Raw genomic sequence first — 16,315 nt, forward strand, 5'->3', positions numbered from 1 at the left:
GACCATACGTTTGCAGTGTTTCGGTGATTGGTTTCAGCTAGAAACGTTTTGATAACGTTAGAAACCTTAGGTCAAGGTGAGGTGAGGTGAAAAGGGGTTAACGTCGCGTCCAAGATTATTGCACTTATATAGCGACGTGCATGTACGTGTGTGTGTTTGTGTGGCTGCTTGTACTAGTCCGGACTGATGCCGATTTATAGTGCTAGCTCACTGAGATACCATGCCGCAGTTTAACATGAATACCCCACTCAGACACAGTATACAGACTCCGAGTCGACCAGTCCTTGTTTTAGCCCCTAAATGCCGAGCGCCAGACAGGGTAACAACAAGTACCATCTTTTAACGTCTTTTGGTATGACGCGGTCGGGGATCAAACCCCGGACCTTCCGATCTCCGGGCGGACGCTCTACCTTAGGTCAAACCTAACGTTCAAGTGTATACTTTCTACTGCCCGCAGTATATGCGCAGAGAAAATTGTGTGAATGGATCACTAAAAATCAGTCATGCCAGCAGGTGTTCGCGAATAGGGTCAGCATGTAAGCATGTAAGCAGGCAAATAGTATGTCTTTGGATACATGCATTTTCATGTACAACAAGACTATCATGGTGTCGAATGTATATCATGCATCTGTGAATATGATGGTTCTTCATACATGCAATTATCATAAGAATATGGTTCTGAAGATTTTACCATAAGGATACCATGGTGTAAAAAGGATATCATGGTGATATTATGGTTCTGTAAATATATGTAGTATGCCACAAGAATACCACCGTGTCAAATTTAATGAATACCATGGTTCTGAATACGTGCATAAATGTGATGCCAAATATATTACTTAGGAATACTATGCTGCTGCTTATGGTGCGCGGTAAGAATTGCGACAAGTTTTGCTGAAATATAGCTATAGGTAAGCGTTATTCAGTGTCATACAACTGAATTCTGCAATAGTAATGGTTGGTTGGTTTGTTGTTTAACGCCGCACTCAGCAATTGTCCACCTATATGACGGCGATCTGTAAATAATCGAGCCTGAACGAGATATTCCTGTGATTGACATCATGAGCATCGATCCACGCAATTGGTATCGATGACATGCATCAACCAAGTCAGCGAGCCTGACCACCCGATCCCGTTAGTCGCCTCTTACGACAAGCAAAGTCGCCTTTTACGGCAAGCATGGAATGAAATTTTATACATTATTATTAATAAAATATCGGTTTCTACAAAATACCTCATAAACAGTGCTCGTTTATAAGTTGAATAGAATACACAACAATATGCAGACAGTTTTTATTCGACTATTACTTCATCAGGTTTGAAGATATAGTATATTAGAAAATGTTGAAACAGTTGAGCAAATGGAACGAAAAGCCTTCACTATCAGTCTACTGACCTGAAGCCTAACAGCTGTATATCACGAAGTAATCTTAACACTTGGCAGCACTGTTAACGAAGAGCTTCACATTGACATCTTACCATTGGCAATGTCAGAAACAACAAGGTGGCTACATAAATCATTTCTCTAACGCGTACTTTTAGATGTCCCTCATGTCATGTGAAAGGTGAATACTCCCAAAATGTCTAGTCCATTGACACTACTATTAATCCACCGACAGGAAATTAATCTACTTCCGTGTTCAATATCGACCATCATGGCTATTTTAGTGACCAATATTTCCGGCTTTGCTCAATGGCTCAGTACATTTGTCTTATCTGCACTCCCTGTGTGATCCAGAAGTATTTTACAGAGCATGCATGTGACGTGTAACCTATATTGGAATATATGTAAATGGTTTTTGACCTGTCGTCAATATACACAAATTGACAAGTGCATTTGGGTGCTTACATGAGTCAATATTCGTCTGGCTGTACGATAAGCGAGGTATATAATGATATATTATCACGGTCAAAAAAAGGAATTGCATCGGAAATCATTTTAGCCGCTACTTTGGAAATGTCTTCCACATGTCTAGCGTAAAACATTTTGAAAGCTTCACTGATGCCTTACTGTTGTAGCGGTGGGGTAGCCCAGTGGTTAAAGCTCGTCACGCGAAGACTCGGGTTCGAATCCCTACATGGGTACAATGTGTGAAGCCCATTTCTGGTGTCCCGCGCCGTGATATTGCTGGAATACTCTCACTCAATTTATGTTGTAACCTTGATCAGACAACATTTGACCAAGAAATGTATGAGGCTTTTGGAAATCTTCGAATAAAGATTCCACTTGGCGGTATCTCAAAAGTTGTGAAATGTAGACACCAAAGGCTAGATCTGTGAAATCTTGTTGACAGGTTTTGTCATTCTTATTGTTTATGCATAGATATAAATGTGAAACAGATCAAGCGGTTTCTCTTATCGCCTTTTTTGTCTAGTTCACGTGGGTAAATAAGTGGAAGGGATTTGGCTATGTGCCCATTATGGACTATTAAATCATCGATATATCTGAAGCTTAAGTTCTTGGACAAATTCCCTTGTTTTGACGTTGCCAATCTGAGCTGAAATTCGGATTCATGTGCATGAAGAAATGGAGCACTTTGGGATGCCTGCGTCTTTACTAAATCTGTTATCCTCAAATTTTGGACAGATGTTATCAATGAGGAGGCCCATCATTTTACAAATTGTTTTCTCAATAAATTTCAGTTCCCATTCACTTTCTATTTGGACACCTGAAAGCATGACTAATTTTGAATATATAAATCATAGAGTATTGCGAGGTGAATAATCGTAGAAGAAGGTATACAATTGTACGCATTGTCGTTGAGCAGCTGAACAGATTTCACAGGTTGGACACGATCATCAAAAAGGTTCATGTTCTACTGGTAGCATCTTTGGTTCAGTGATGTATTGAAACAGGATTTCACTGTTGACCGAATGACTTCATTTCCGGAGCCAAACCAAATCTGTGTTATATCCCAGGTAAATTAAATCGGGAATTGAAGTGAGGCTGAAATGGGATTTAACGTCGCGTTCAAGATTATTGCACTTGTGAAGCGACGTTCATGCGCGTGTGTGTAGTAGTGAGTATGGTTTAATGCCGCTTTTAGCAATATTTCAGCAATATCAAGGCGGGGGACACCAGAAATGGGCTTCACACATTTTACACATGTCGGGAATCGAACCCGGGTCTTCAGCGTGACGAGCGAACGCTTTAACCACGAGGCTACCCGACCGCCCCCGCGTGTGTGTAGGGTGTGTAGGGTGTGTTTGGGGTGGTTGCCCCCAGGCAGACGCTCTATCCACTTGACCACGGAGGCGGTCTTGAGAATTGAAATAAGTACATTTATTCAGCTAGTAAAACATGGTGTCTTAGAGTGACACTGATTGGCCACGGTGACAGTAATATCAGTGGTTACATAACAAACAGAAATAGCTGTTGACAGCCCAAGGAGACAGCTGCCAGTTTAACACTTGGAAAACGTCGTGATCTTTCTATTACCGCGACAAAGAACGTCATGTTGTTGAAGGCCTACTCTATTGTGACCTTGACTTTCAACCACGAGGGGGCACGGGTGGCTCAGTCGTCTAAGGCGCCGCGATTCGCTGTGCAGAGTTGCGTCCCTTGGGCACGCCAGAAACCTATGATTGTGGGTTCGAATCCCGGTTCGACCCGATTATGTTTCTAGGTTTGTCAGCACCATACCCGTGCTCGTGGGTTTCACCGAAGTGGTAAACGTCTAAGACCTGCATCACTTCGGGCTTTACTCACACTGTGACACACTGTGATATAACTGTAATACTGTTAAAAGCGGCGTTAAACCCAACTCACTCACTCACTCAACCACGACGGATGCTGTGCTCAGGGTAAGACATGACCACCCCTTTCACAAACACCTTGTGTCAATGGTGAATGTTTGTTTCGAATGTATCTATCCTTTGTGGAGCATCCCTTCTGTTTTATAAGGTTATGAAAATATCAAAGGATTTAATTGTATTGATATTAAACTGATTAAACTTTGTCCTATATCCGCAGGTCGCCTCTATTGTAATTCAACGTTTGATGGTTGGTTGTGCTTTGACTACACGCCTGCTGGGGAGACTTCCTACAAGCCGTGTCCCGTCAAGATCCAACCGGGTTTCAACCCTGAAGGTTTGTTTTGTTTTGTGCCCTAATTTATATTCCATCTGTATCACGCGGCCTGTAGAAATCGGGTTTGGAGCAGACAGTCTAGTCAGTGATGTTATGAGTCACATTCCACGCAATCAACCGAATCTGGTGGTTGCAGCCAGGAAGCTCCACATGGTAGCCTGGAGGTCACTGGGTCAAGGTCAAGCCGGGTCAAGGCCACTGAAGGTTATACCCATCCATCGGAGTGGTCCCAGTTTCTTCACTGTCACATAAGTATTGATAATTGGGCTTCTGTTTAATATGTTTAATGTTCGGTTATAACTATTGGTGGAAATTAATATAGAAATAATATTTCATAATGTATGTTTTATACTACCTCTTAACCACATTGAGGTTCGGATATCGGACTTTACATTTGGAAACTATTTTGTAGCAGCCATGGGGTGGGTTGAATGTGCGGTGCACAGTTGGCAGCTGGTATATTTATCGTGTCCCGTTATCTGACATCAATGCTGCCCAGGTACATTACAGTGCCAATGTTGAATCAGGAATGGAGGGTAATACGTCTACCTGAAGGGCTTCAATGGACTCTCAGTGGGTTCAGTTGCAGAAATAACTCCGCTTTGTTACTTGCCATCCAATTGTTTCGTGTGCATTGTAGGTCATCACTGTCTTGTCGTAATGCTGACGTCATACAAGAAGAAAGAACTGGCTTCAGACCCGGGAATGTTAAGCCATACAATAGCCACAAACATACACACACGTATGCACACGCACAGGCACACGCACACGCGCACGCGCACACGCACACACACACACGAGCACCATGGCTCGTGTTTCTTGCCCACAGACGAAGGAATCAGAAACCGTTACATGTTATGGCCTCTTGGACACAACATAAAACTACTAGTATCGTGAAAGTAATCATGCAATAAAGACATGCATTAGGTAACGATGTCACACCGGTGGATTACCATATACTGAAGTCACCGTATCATTGCCAATTTCATTGATTTGTACATGGAAATACGTCACGATGGCGGGTAGGGCAAATATCCTGAGACTTCTACTGTTATATACTCCTATATTTATATAGTTACTAATGTTCAAGGGACATCCGACCCGTGAAGATCGGGGTAGAATGGGTGTTCAGGAAGCCCTGCTTGCCGTAAAAGGTGACTATGCTTGTCGTAAGAGGCGACTAACGGGATCGGGTGGTCAGGCTCGCTGACTTGGTTGATGCATGTCATCGATCCCAATTGCGTGTCTGGTCCAGACTCGATTATTTACAGACCGCCGTAATATAGCTGGATTATTTTTGAGTGCGGCGTTGAACAACAAACCAACCAACCAACCAACCATCAAGAGACATCCTTATGCGTATGGGTAGTAGAGTCAAGTTTAAAACTAGAATCAAACTAAACAAAAACCCTGCCGTCCACTCCAGTTTGATAACGGTGTACGAATCTACATAGAAACATCGCTGTATGCAATAAACCAGAAGTTGTTATCCATAAAATTGTACGTTTTTCTTACTAATATGGTACATGTACGTTCTGAAGGCATATGCTACGGTTCATTACGAATGGCGCATTAATCTAAAAATAATTATGTCCTATATACGTTTCGCTTGAAAAGCTTAATATCAAGAGCGACCTATTGACGATGACGATATGCATCATTGGACCCTGAAGAGACCATACAGCCAAGAAATAATTGATCACTGAACAGATTATTTCAAAGGTAGATCAATACACACATCGATTCCCAATAGGTTTCTCGTGAAAAGTGACCATTTTCTCCTGACGAACGCCGGACACATTCAGAATCGCGTCGTCAATCTTTTATTCAATTTGAACCGGGATAAATTTTCACTGGAAGTACACGATCATCGGATATAATTCATTATTCATAATGTACTTAAGTTGCATGACCATTTTTTTCTTCGGCATCAGACAAATCAATTAATCCGCGGGCTCGGATGGTTCAGTTGTCTGAGGTGACTGAATTCGCTTGGCGTCCGTCAAGCGTGCCAGAATCCTATGATCGTAGGTTCGAATCCCGTTTCGCCCAAATTAAGTATCTTGGCTTATCAGCAGCATACCTGAGCTCGTGGGTTTCACCAAAATGGTAAACATCTGAGACCTGCATCACTTCGGGCTTTCCCCCTACATTAAGCTGACGCGCCGTGGTGTAGCTGAAACACTGTTCAAAGCAGCTTAAATTAAACTCACTTATTGTTAGCCAGTCCATACTCGCAACCGTATCAATATAGACAGAGGCAAAGCAAATGTTGCGCCACTGAGGGGGCAATTTTTATATATTCTTCATCAGGTGTATGAGTGAGTGAGTTAGGTTTCCGTCTTGAATTATAGTTTGAGAGCGTGACAGATTGATGTTTGAGGAAAGAGTCGTGAGTTCTGCCTTCATGGATGAATGGTGCTGGCAAACCAAAGCCCATAATCAGACTGTTTGTTTGTTTGTTTGTTGTTTAACGCCGCACTCAGCAATATTCCAGTAATCGAGTGTGGCCCAGACAATCCAGGGATTGACATCATGATCGTCGATCCATGCAATTGGGATATGATGACATGCATCAACCAAGTCAGCGAGCCTGAACACCCGATCACGTTAGTCGCCTCATACGACCTATTCTACCCCGGATATTCACGGGTCCATTATCAGAGTGAATACATCATCATTCACTTCTTCTTCATCCCTGAGATATTTAGAATACATAGAGTAAACAGTCCACAAAGATAGCACATCTGGTTATTTCGTGCATTACCTAGTAAATAAGGTAAACAGTCAACAAGATAACTAATCTGGTTATTTAGTACACATAGGTTAAACAGTCAACTAAGCGGTCAAAAAGTAAAAATTATATGATTCCAGTTGTCCCTAAGTGCGTTAGAAAATGTCGTTGTCAAGTTACACATCAATTTCATAAAAAATCAGTCAGTCAAATGATTAATTTAATAATTATACAATGATTATTTATGGATATCGAGTTAATACAGGTCACAGATCGCAGATCTCCTGTGTACTTGACCTGGCGGTCGGTGTATTTAGTACTCCATCAGTCTCCACCGTAACCTAATTTCTGCCTCTGTAAACGATGCGGGTCAAGCAATGATCACCGACAGTGGGATCCACTCATTACTTGTCTTGAAGGAATAATTACCACTGAGATTGTCTCGTTCTTGGAGAAACATTATGGAATGACCCATTTGGTTCATGTTGATGGTCCTACGGAGATATATTTCCTTGGTTTTGATATATGGGCTGAGCACACGGCGTGATGACTCTAGGCTGATTATAACGCCGAATTGCAGCCGAATGGCGTTGAAGAGTCGTTGAACAGCCGCAATAGTTCAGTGGTAACGCGTGTGACCAGAAATGGACTTCACACGTTGAACTAATGAGGGGAATCATCCTCTTTAACCACTAGCCCATGGTTGAACTAACCGCGCTAGGATAAAACGAAAGACCACGCTGCCTGTACATCGTTTTGAAACACCGTGCTACCTCAACATGGATTTGAAACACCGTGCAACCTCTACATTGTATAGAAACACTGTTCTACCTCTACATCGTATAGAAACACTGTTCTACCTCTACATTGTATAGAAACACCGCTCTATCTCTACATTGTATAGAAATACCGTGCTACCTCTACATTGTATAGAAACACCGTTCTACCTCTACATCGTGTAGAAACACTGTTCTACCTCTACATTGAATAGAAACACCGTGCTACCTCTACATTGTATAGAAACACCGTTCTACCTCTACATTGTATAGAAACACCGTGCTGCCTCTACATTGTATAGAAACGCCGTGCTACCTCTACATCGTATAGAAACACTGTTCTACCTCTATATCGTATAGAAACACCGTTCTACCTCTACATCGTATAGAAACACTGTTCTACCTCTACATTGTATAGAAACACCGTGCTACCTCTACATTGTATAGAAACACCGTTCTACCTCTGCATTGTATAGAAACACCGTTCTACCTCAGTCTACATTGTATAGAAACACTGTTCTACCTCTACATTGTATAGAAACACCGTTCTACCTCTACATCGTATAGAAACACCGTTCTACCTCTACATGGCATAGAAACACCGTGCTACCTCTACATTGTATAGAAACACCGTTCTACCTCTACATTGCATAGAAACACCTTGCTACCTCTAAATTGTATAGAAACACCGTTCTACCTCTACATCGTATAGAAACACCGTGCTACCTCTACATTGTATAGAAACACCGTTCTACCTCTACATTGTATAGAAACACCGTTCTACCTCAGTCTACATTGTATAGAAACACCGTGCTACCTCTACATTGTATAGAAACACCGTTCTACCTCTACATTGTATAGAAACACTGTTCTACCTCTATATGGCATAGAAACACCGTGCTACCTCTACATTGTATAGAAACACCGTTCTACCTCTACATTGTATAGAAACACTGTTCTACTCTACATTGTATAGAAACACTGTTCTACCTCTACATTGTATAGAAACACTGTTCTACCTCTACATTGTATAGAAACACTGTTCTACCTCTACATTGTATAGAAACACTGTGCTACCTCTCAACGTATAGAAACACCGTTCTACCTCTACATTATATAGAAACACCGTGCTACCTCTACATCGTATAGAAACACCGTTCTACCTCTACATCGTATAGAAACACCGTGCTACCTCGACATTGTATAGAAACACCGTGCTACCTCTACATCGTGTAGAAACACCGTGCTACCTCTCAACGTATAGAAACACCGTTCTACCTCTACATCGTATAGAAACACCGTTCTACCTCTCAACGTATAGAAACACCGTTCTACCTCTACATCGTATAGAAACACCGTTCTATCTCTACATTGTATAGAAACACCGTGCTACCTCTACATTGTATAGAAACACCGTGCTACCTCTACATTGTATAGAAACACCGTGCTACCTCTACATCGTATACAAACACCGTGCTACCTCTACATCGTATAGAAACACCGTTCTACCTCTCAACGTATAGAAACACCGTTCTATCTCTACATTGTATAGCAACACCGTTCTACCTTAGTCTACATTGTATAGAAACACCGTGCTACCGCTACATTGAATAGAAACACCGTGCTACCTCTACATTGTATAGAAACACCGTTCTACCTCTACATTGTATAGAAACACCGTTCTACCTCTACATTGTACAGAAACACCGTTCTACCTATACATTGTATAGAAACACCGTTCTACCTCTACATCGTGTAGAAACACCGTTCTACCTCTACATTGTATAGAAACACCGTTCTACCTCTACATTGTATAGAAACACCGTGCTACCTCTACATCGTATAGAAACACCGTTCTACCTCTACATCGTGTAGAAACACCGTTCTACCTCTACATTGTATAGAAACACCATTCTACCTCTACATTGAATAGAAACACCGTGCTACCTCTACATTGTATAGAAACACCGTTCTACCTCTACATCGTAAAGAAACACCGTTCTACCTCTACGTATACATTGTATAGAAACGCCGTTCTACCTCTACATTGTATAGAAACACCGTTCTATCTCTACATTGTATAGAAACACCGTTCTACCTCTTCATTGTATAGAAACACCGTTCTACCTCTACATCGTATAGAAACACCGGTCTACCTCTTCATTGTATAGAAACACCGTTCTACCTCTTCATTGTATAGAAACACCGTGCTACCTCTACATTGTATAGAAACACCGTTCTACCTCTACATTGCATAGAAACACCTTGCTACCTCTAAATTGTATAGAAACACCGTTCTACCTCTACATCGTATAGAAACACCGTTCTACCTCTACAATGTATAGAAACACCGTTCTACCTCTACATTGTATAGAAACACTGTTCTACCTCTACATTGTATAGAAACACCGTGCTACCTCTACATCGTATAGAAACACCGTGCTACCTCTCAACGTATAGAAACACCGTTCTACCTCTACATTGTATAGAAACACCGTTCTACCTCTACATTGTATAGAAACACCGTGCTACCTCTACATTGTATAGAAACACTGTTCTACCTCTACATTGTATAGAAACGCCGTTCTACTTCTACATTGTATAGAAACACCGTTCTACCTCTACATTGTATAGAAACACCGTTCTACCTCTACATTGTATAGAAACACCGTTCTACCTCTACATCGTATAGAAACACTGTTCTACCTCTACATTGTATAGAAACACCGTTCTACCTCTACATTGTATAGAAACACCACAAAAGAAGACATTTGTGTTTCACATTTAAAGATAATAGATCGTAGCTATTGACGCACGTTTGGCTACACAAAGGCAACACACGTGAAACACATGTAAGCACAATTTCAGGCGTTCAGTGTTTTGCTGTAAAGCTTCATCTGCAAATGACAGGCAACAAAAGGCTTTTCACGCTCTCAAGAACACCAATACGGCATCAAACAATATCATGTCTAGACACTCTGATTATACATGATGAAACGGTAATTATATAGTTATTGTCATGACCATTAGATTTATTAGGTACATTAGATATTGGGGTTTAAAGTTTATTGAAGTGCCCTTTCCAAGCGAGATACATCAAAGCTCCTTTGTCCACTGTGCCAAGTCATTTCAGCAACATTAGTTGTTACGTCGACGTGTTAACAATCAGAGCCGTTTTGAATCACAGCTGTTACCTTGACAAGGCGAGAATAAATCTTTTATTTTTCTTCTTTTTTTAATTTCCATATTTTCAGGTACAAGCAAGCAACAACTGTTGCATAATTGTTACAGTACACATATTATATTTGACTTAATATAAAAAAATACATTAATTATGAATTATTACATATTGCTGAAATTGTCATCGAAATCCATACAAGCTGGCTATATATATATATATATATATATATATATATATATATATATATATATACACACACACACACACAGAGAGAGAGAGAGAGAGAGAGAGAGAGAGAGAGAGAGAGAGAGAGAGAGAGAGAGAGAGAGAGAGAGATCGAGATCATAGAAAAGGTACATATAAGATGATAGCTAAATATACAACTAGTATAGGTTTTGATAAGCATTGAAAACATTATGGCTCTTCAATACAGGTAAAAACTTAACTTTAAAGATAATGTACGTTAAGCTACATTCAGCAAATTACCAGAAGGAAAAGAACTTCCACTAGAAAAATAGAGATATTTAGTAAGGTCATACTATCTAATAATCTTTCTCTTTATGTGTTCAACATTTGATATATTCTTGTTTATGCTAGATCTAAAAATAGTTTTCTTAACCAATAATATGATATGATTGCATTAATAGGATTGTTGTTTTTACCTTTCATGCCTAATATAAGATTTTGATTTGAAAACTGTTTTGGTACTTGTAATTATGAGAATCCATTTTTCTAGCTTGTGCCATTTATTAGAAACAATTTCACACTTATAGAATCAATGTTCTGTAGTTTCAGGTTCGCATTAAGGTAAATCAATAGATCCAGTTTACATAAATAATTTCTAACTGGTAGTATATTAAGTATTATTCTATACTGTAGCCATTTCAGATCGATACTTTGGGTTCACTTATTTGAAATGATATTGAACATTTTTCCAATCGCTTTCTGTATAGTGACAACCAAGTATTCGTTCCCATTTAGTATAGCAAGGTAATTTTACAAATTTGGAATTTAGAAGGTGATAACAAGTATTAGCTTCCCAAGATATAATTAATGTATCTCAGATTGAAAGGATATAGAGGGTTGCATTAAACATACTTAAATTATATCATATTTATTTTATACGCATATTCTTTTACGGCTCCATGAACACATTCGTAAGTTAAGAATTTTGTTGCTAAAATTACCTTGTGGTGCATTCTTCATAAGTCAAGAATCTACCTTCCAGGTGCATAAGATCGTTATACAAGTGAGTGAGTGAGTTTTTAACAGTATTCCAGTTATATCGCATGGTGTCAGCTTAATGTGGGAGGAAAGCCCGAAGTGATGCAGGTCTCAGACGTTTACCACTTCGGTGAAACCCACGAGCACGGGTATGGTGCTGACAAACCTAGAAACATAATCGGGGCGAACCGGTATTCGAACCCACAATCATAGGTTTCTGGCGTGCCCAAGGAACGCAACTCTGCACAGCGAATCGCGGCGCCTTAGACGACTGGGCCACCCGTGCCCCCTCGTTATACAAAAATAACACCTTTATCACACCAGCGACTTATACATAATTGATCTCTTGACAATTCCTATGGTAGTTCTGCTTCTGTTAAGTATTGAGTTTTACTTTTCAAAATAAAGTCTGACCAAGCTTTAAGCCCATCTTTCCAGAATCTATTTGTTAATAATGGAATTGTAGTTTCATTAATGTGTGAACTATCTGTAAGACATAATAGCTTCGAATTGGCCACTCTGTTTGAGACCAAAAATATCCACTTTGGTTGACTATCATCTACTCTTTGTATCCATCTCAGCTTTTGGGGTGTTATTAGATCTTTAATATTGGGAACTTAAAATCCACCATGTTCAGAATTCAATATAGTAACCTCGCGTTTTATTTTATCGACTTTGCCCTTCCATGTAAAAATGGAACATTTTTTTTAAATGCACCTGTGTGACATGCAGGGTTTGGGGTTGGGGGGGGGGGGGGGAAGGAGGACTGGTTTCAAAACAGTATTTCTTCCATAAAGAGTTAAATTTCTAGCTTTCCAAGTATTCATGCGCTTTTCAATTTGCAGTAATTTGATACATGTCATCGATCCCAATTGCTTGGATCGATGCGCATAATGTAAATCACTGGATTGTCTGGTCCAGACTCGATTATTTACAGACAGCCGTCATATAGCGGGAATATTGTTGAGTGCGGCGTTAAACAACAAACAAACAAACCTAAGATGAATATATCCTTTGGCTTGCACTGTCTTTAGGTACAACTAGGAAAACCAGTTTGGTCCAGAACGCTGATCATGTTCGAATATTAGTAGAACTCCAAAACATGAAAGAGTCTGTTGGAAAGTTTTTCTGTGAAAGTAATCCTTACTGTTATATTTTTCTAGCATTCGGACGTAAATACTGCATGGAGGATGGGAGATGGTACGTTCACCCCGACACTGGAGCCATATGGACCGACTACAGGGCGTGCCCCCTCGTACAGGTAGGTAGAGTAGCACATTGGGAGGAACGTTAGTTCGTAACGCGTTCGATTCCCTAGATGAGTACACGTTTGTACTGTTTCCGACAATTATAGGACTGCGGTAATGTTAAGTTGAGCAGGTCTAGTGGTCTGGTGGATACAGCGTCTGCCCAGAGACTGCCTCCGTGATGTTGTGGATAGGGCGTCTGCCCGGTGAAGTCGACGGTTCCATCACTGGCTACGTCATGCCAAAAACCTTTTCGGCTCGGGGTCAGTGCTCCGTGTCTGATAAGGGCATCCATGTTTAATTGCTTATAGCATATAGCACTAGAAACCGCCACGGGCTGGGACTAGTAAAAGGAGCCACACACACAGCGTGTCGAAAAATATGTGCAAAATAAATAATTTTTATTTTATCAGTTTACGGGTGATTTACCATGGACATGTGCGTTATTGTTTTCTTTTACTCATGGCCCCCTGTATCCTCACTTCGGTAAACTAATTCCAAGGAGGGATCATCATTTGTTTGTTTGTTGTTTAACGCCGCACTCAGCAATATTCCAGCTGTATGACGGCAGTCTGTAAATAATCGAGTCTGGACCAGACAATCCAGTGATTGACATCATGAGCATCGATCCACGCAATTGGGATCGATGACATGCATGAACCAAGTCATCGAGCCTGACCACCAGATCCCGTTAGTCGCCTCTTACGACAAGCAAAGTCGCCTTTTACGGCAAGCATCGAATGAAATTTTATACATTATTATTAAAATATCGGTTTCTACAAAATACCTCATAAACAGTGCTCGTTTATAGAATTGAATAGAATACACAACAATATGCAGACAGTTTTTATTCGACTATTACTTCATCAGGTTTGCCCCCGACAAAAATATAACGACGAATCCGATGAGATAGGGTTGATGTACAAAGATAATGATATAATGACGAAGCCGATGAGATTAACAGAAGAGGATGCAATTAAGTACACTGGAGGTGCAGTGGTGACAAGGTGCTAATTTGAAGTTTGAGTTAGTGTCTAGATTCTCCCTATAGATTTTGATACTGTCTTGTAGTTTCCCCTTTTTCCAATAACTGATGTTAATATGGAGAATCTTGGTTTGTGGCCAGGAAATATGGTGGTTAGGATTTGTTTATGATATGTTCCGAAAGGGTAGACTTCATGTCATTCCATGTGATATAACATGTATAACACGAGAAAGCTCACGGATATAACATGTAGATCGTGAGAAAGCTGACTGCTACAAAGTGAAGGGCAGGAGAAAGCTAGGTTATATAACATTTAGGGATATAACATGTATACTCGGAGAAAATCCTGACGGACATAACGGAGAAAGCTGACGGATATAACATGTAGATCCGGAGAAAGCTGACGGATATAACGGAGAAAGCTGACGGATATAACATGTAGAACCGGAGAAAGCTGGCGGATATAACGGAGAAAGCTGACGGATTTAACATGTCTAGCCGGAGAAAACTGACGGAGAAAACGTTAACATGTATACCCGGAGAAAGCTGACGGATATAACATGGAGAACCGGAGAAAACTGACGGATATAACATGGAGAACCGGGGAAAGATGACGGATATAACATGTAGATCCGGAGAAAGCTGACTGCTACAACATGTAGGGCAGGAGAAAGCTAGGTTATATAACATTTAGGGATATAACATGTATACTCGGAGAAAATCCTGACGGATATAACGGAGAAAGCTGACGGATATAACATGTAGATCCGGAGAAAGCTGACGGATATAATATGTAGAATCGGAGAAAGCTGACGGATATAATGGAGAAAGCTGACAGATATAACATGTAGAACCGGAGAAAGCTGGCGGATATAACGGAGAAAGCTAACGGATTTAGCATGTCTACCCGGAGAAAGCTGACGGATATGATATGTAGAACCGGAGAAAGCTGACGGATATAACGGAGAAAGCTGACGGATATAACATGTAGAACCTGAGACAGGTGACGGATATAACGGAGAAAGCTGACGGATTTAACATGTCTACCCGGAGAAACTGACGGATATAACATGTCTACCCGGAGAAAGCTGACGGATGTAACGGAGAAAGCTGACGGATTTAACATGTCTACCCGGAGAAAACTGACGGATATAACATGTATACCCGGAGAAAGCTGACGGATATAACGGAGAAAGCTGACGGATTTAACATGTCTACCCGGAGAAAACTGACGGATGTAACATGTATACCCGGAGAAAGCTGACGGATATAACGGAGAAAGCTGACGGATTTAACGGAGAAAGCTGACGGATTTAACATGTCTACCCGGAGAAAACTGACGGATATAACATGTCTACCCAGAGAAAGCTGACGGATATAACAGAGAAAGCTGACGGATATAACGGAGAAAGCTGACGGATATAGCGGAGAAAGCGCACCCATGCAAACTGTCGAGTAGGAGAGCTGAACAAAAACGAACAGTGACACGTCATTGCCCGAACTTACAATCCAAAACACTTTTTGAAAGCTACACAGTTGTAGAATTTATAGAAAATGACATGCTTGTTGATCAGAGTTAGAATTATTTTCAAGGTTTGTCTGTATATCACAATACGGTTAAGGCTTACTTCATTCTTATAAAGTAGTGTATATTGCCACTATAGCTTTTGTATGATAACGTGTTTTTATCTTATCACGATAACGTCTTTACTTTTTTTCTTGGTCTGGGGAATTTTCGAACTTCTGTCTTGAAACCTACAGGGAAAGTCTTACATAAACTTTATTCAAACTAAATTTACACAATCATGTTGTCGCACCGCATTTTCCAGTCGACGCCGCATTTAGTGAAATGCCATCTGATCTGAAATAGATTTCAATACTTGAATTGTGTTTTTCCCTAATTGATCCATACGTAAACATCACTCATGTAATAGCTTCGGGGAATGGAAAAACATCGTTCACAAATATATGTTCTTTGATATTATTAGATTTTCGATCTTTGACTTTTAACGAAACTACTTATCGTGGGATCTGGTCTTCGATAAAGACAATTATTAATATTACAGACCTAGACGGCA

General features: G+C 40.5%; 1 protein-coding gene across 2 annotated transcripts in view; it reads left to right on the forward strand.

Annotated features, from left to right (window-relative positions):
* LOC139441918 (calcitonin receptor-like) overlaps positions 1-16,315 on the forward strand; it is an 84,999-nt gene that overhangs the window by 41,299 nt on the left and 27,385 nt on the right. For both annotated transcript variants that reach the window (XM_071222665.1, XM_071222666.1), the window contains exons 3-4: positions 3,974-4,090; positions 13,169-13,266. In XM_071222665.1, coding sequence (XP_071078766.1) covers positions 3,974-4,090; positions 13,169-13,266 — 215 coding nt within the window. The remainder of the gene's footprint in view (positions 1-3,973; positions 4,091-13,168; positions 13,267-16,315) is intronic.

Source organism: Haliotis cracherodii, unplaced genomic scaffold (assembly GCF_022045235.1).
Source record: "Haliotis cracherodii isolate W230 unplaced genomic scaffold, xgHalCrac1.p SCAF_49, whole genome shotgun sequence".
NCBI lineage: Eukaryota > Metazoa > Mollusca > Gastropoda > Lepetellida > Haliotidae > Haliotis > Haliotis cracherodii.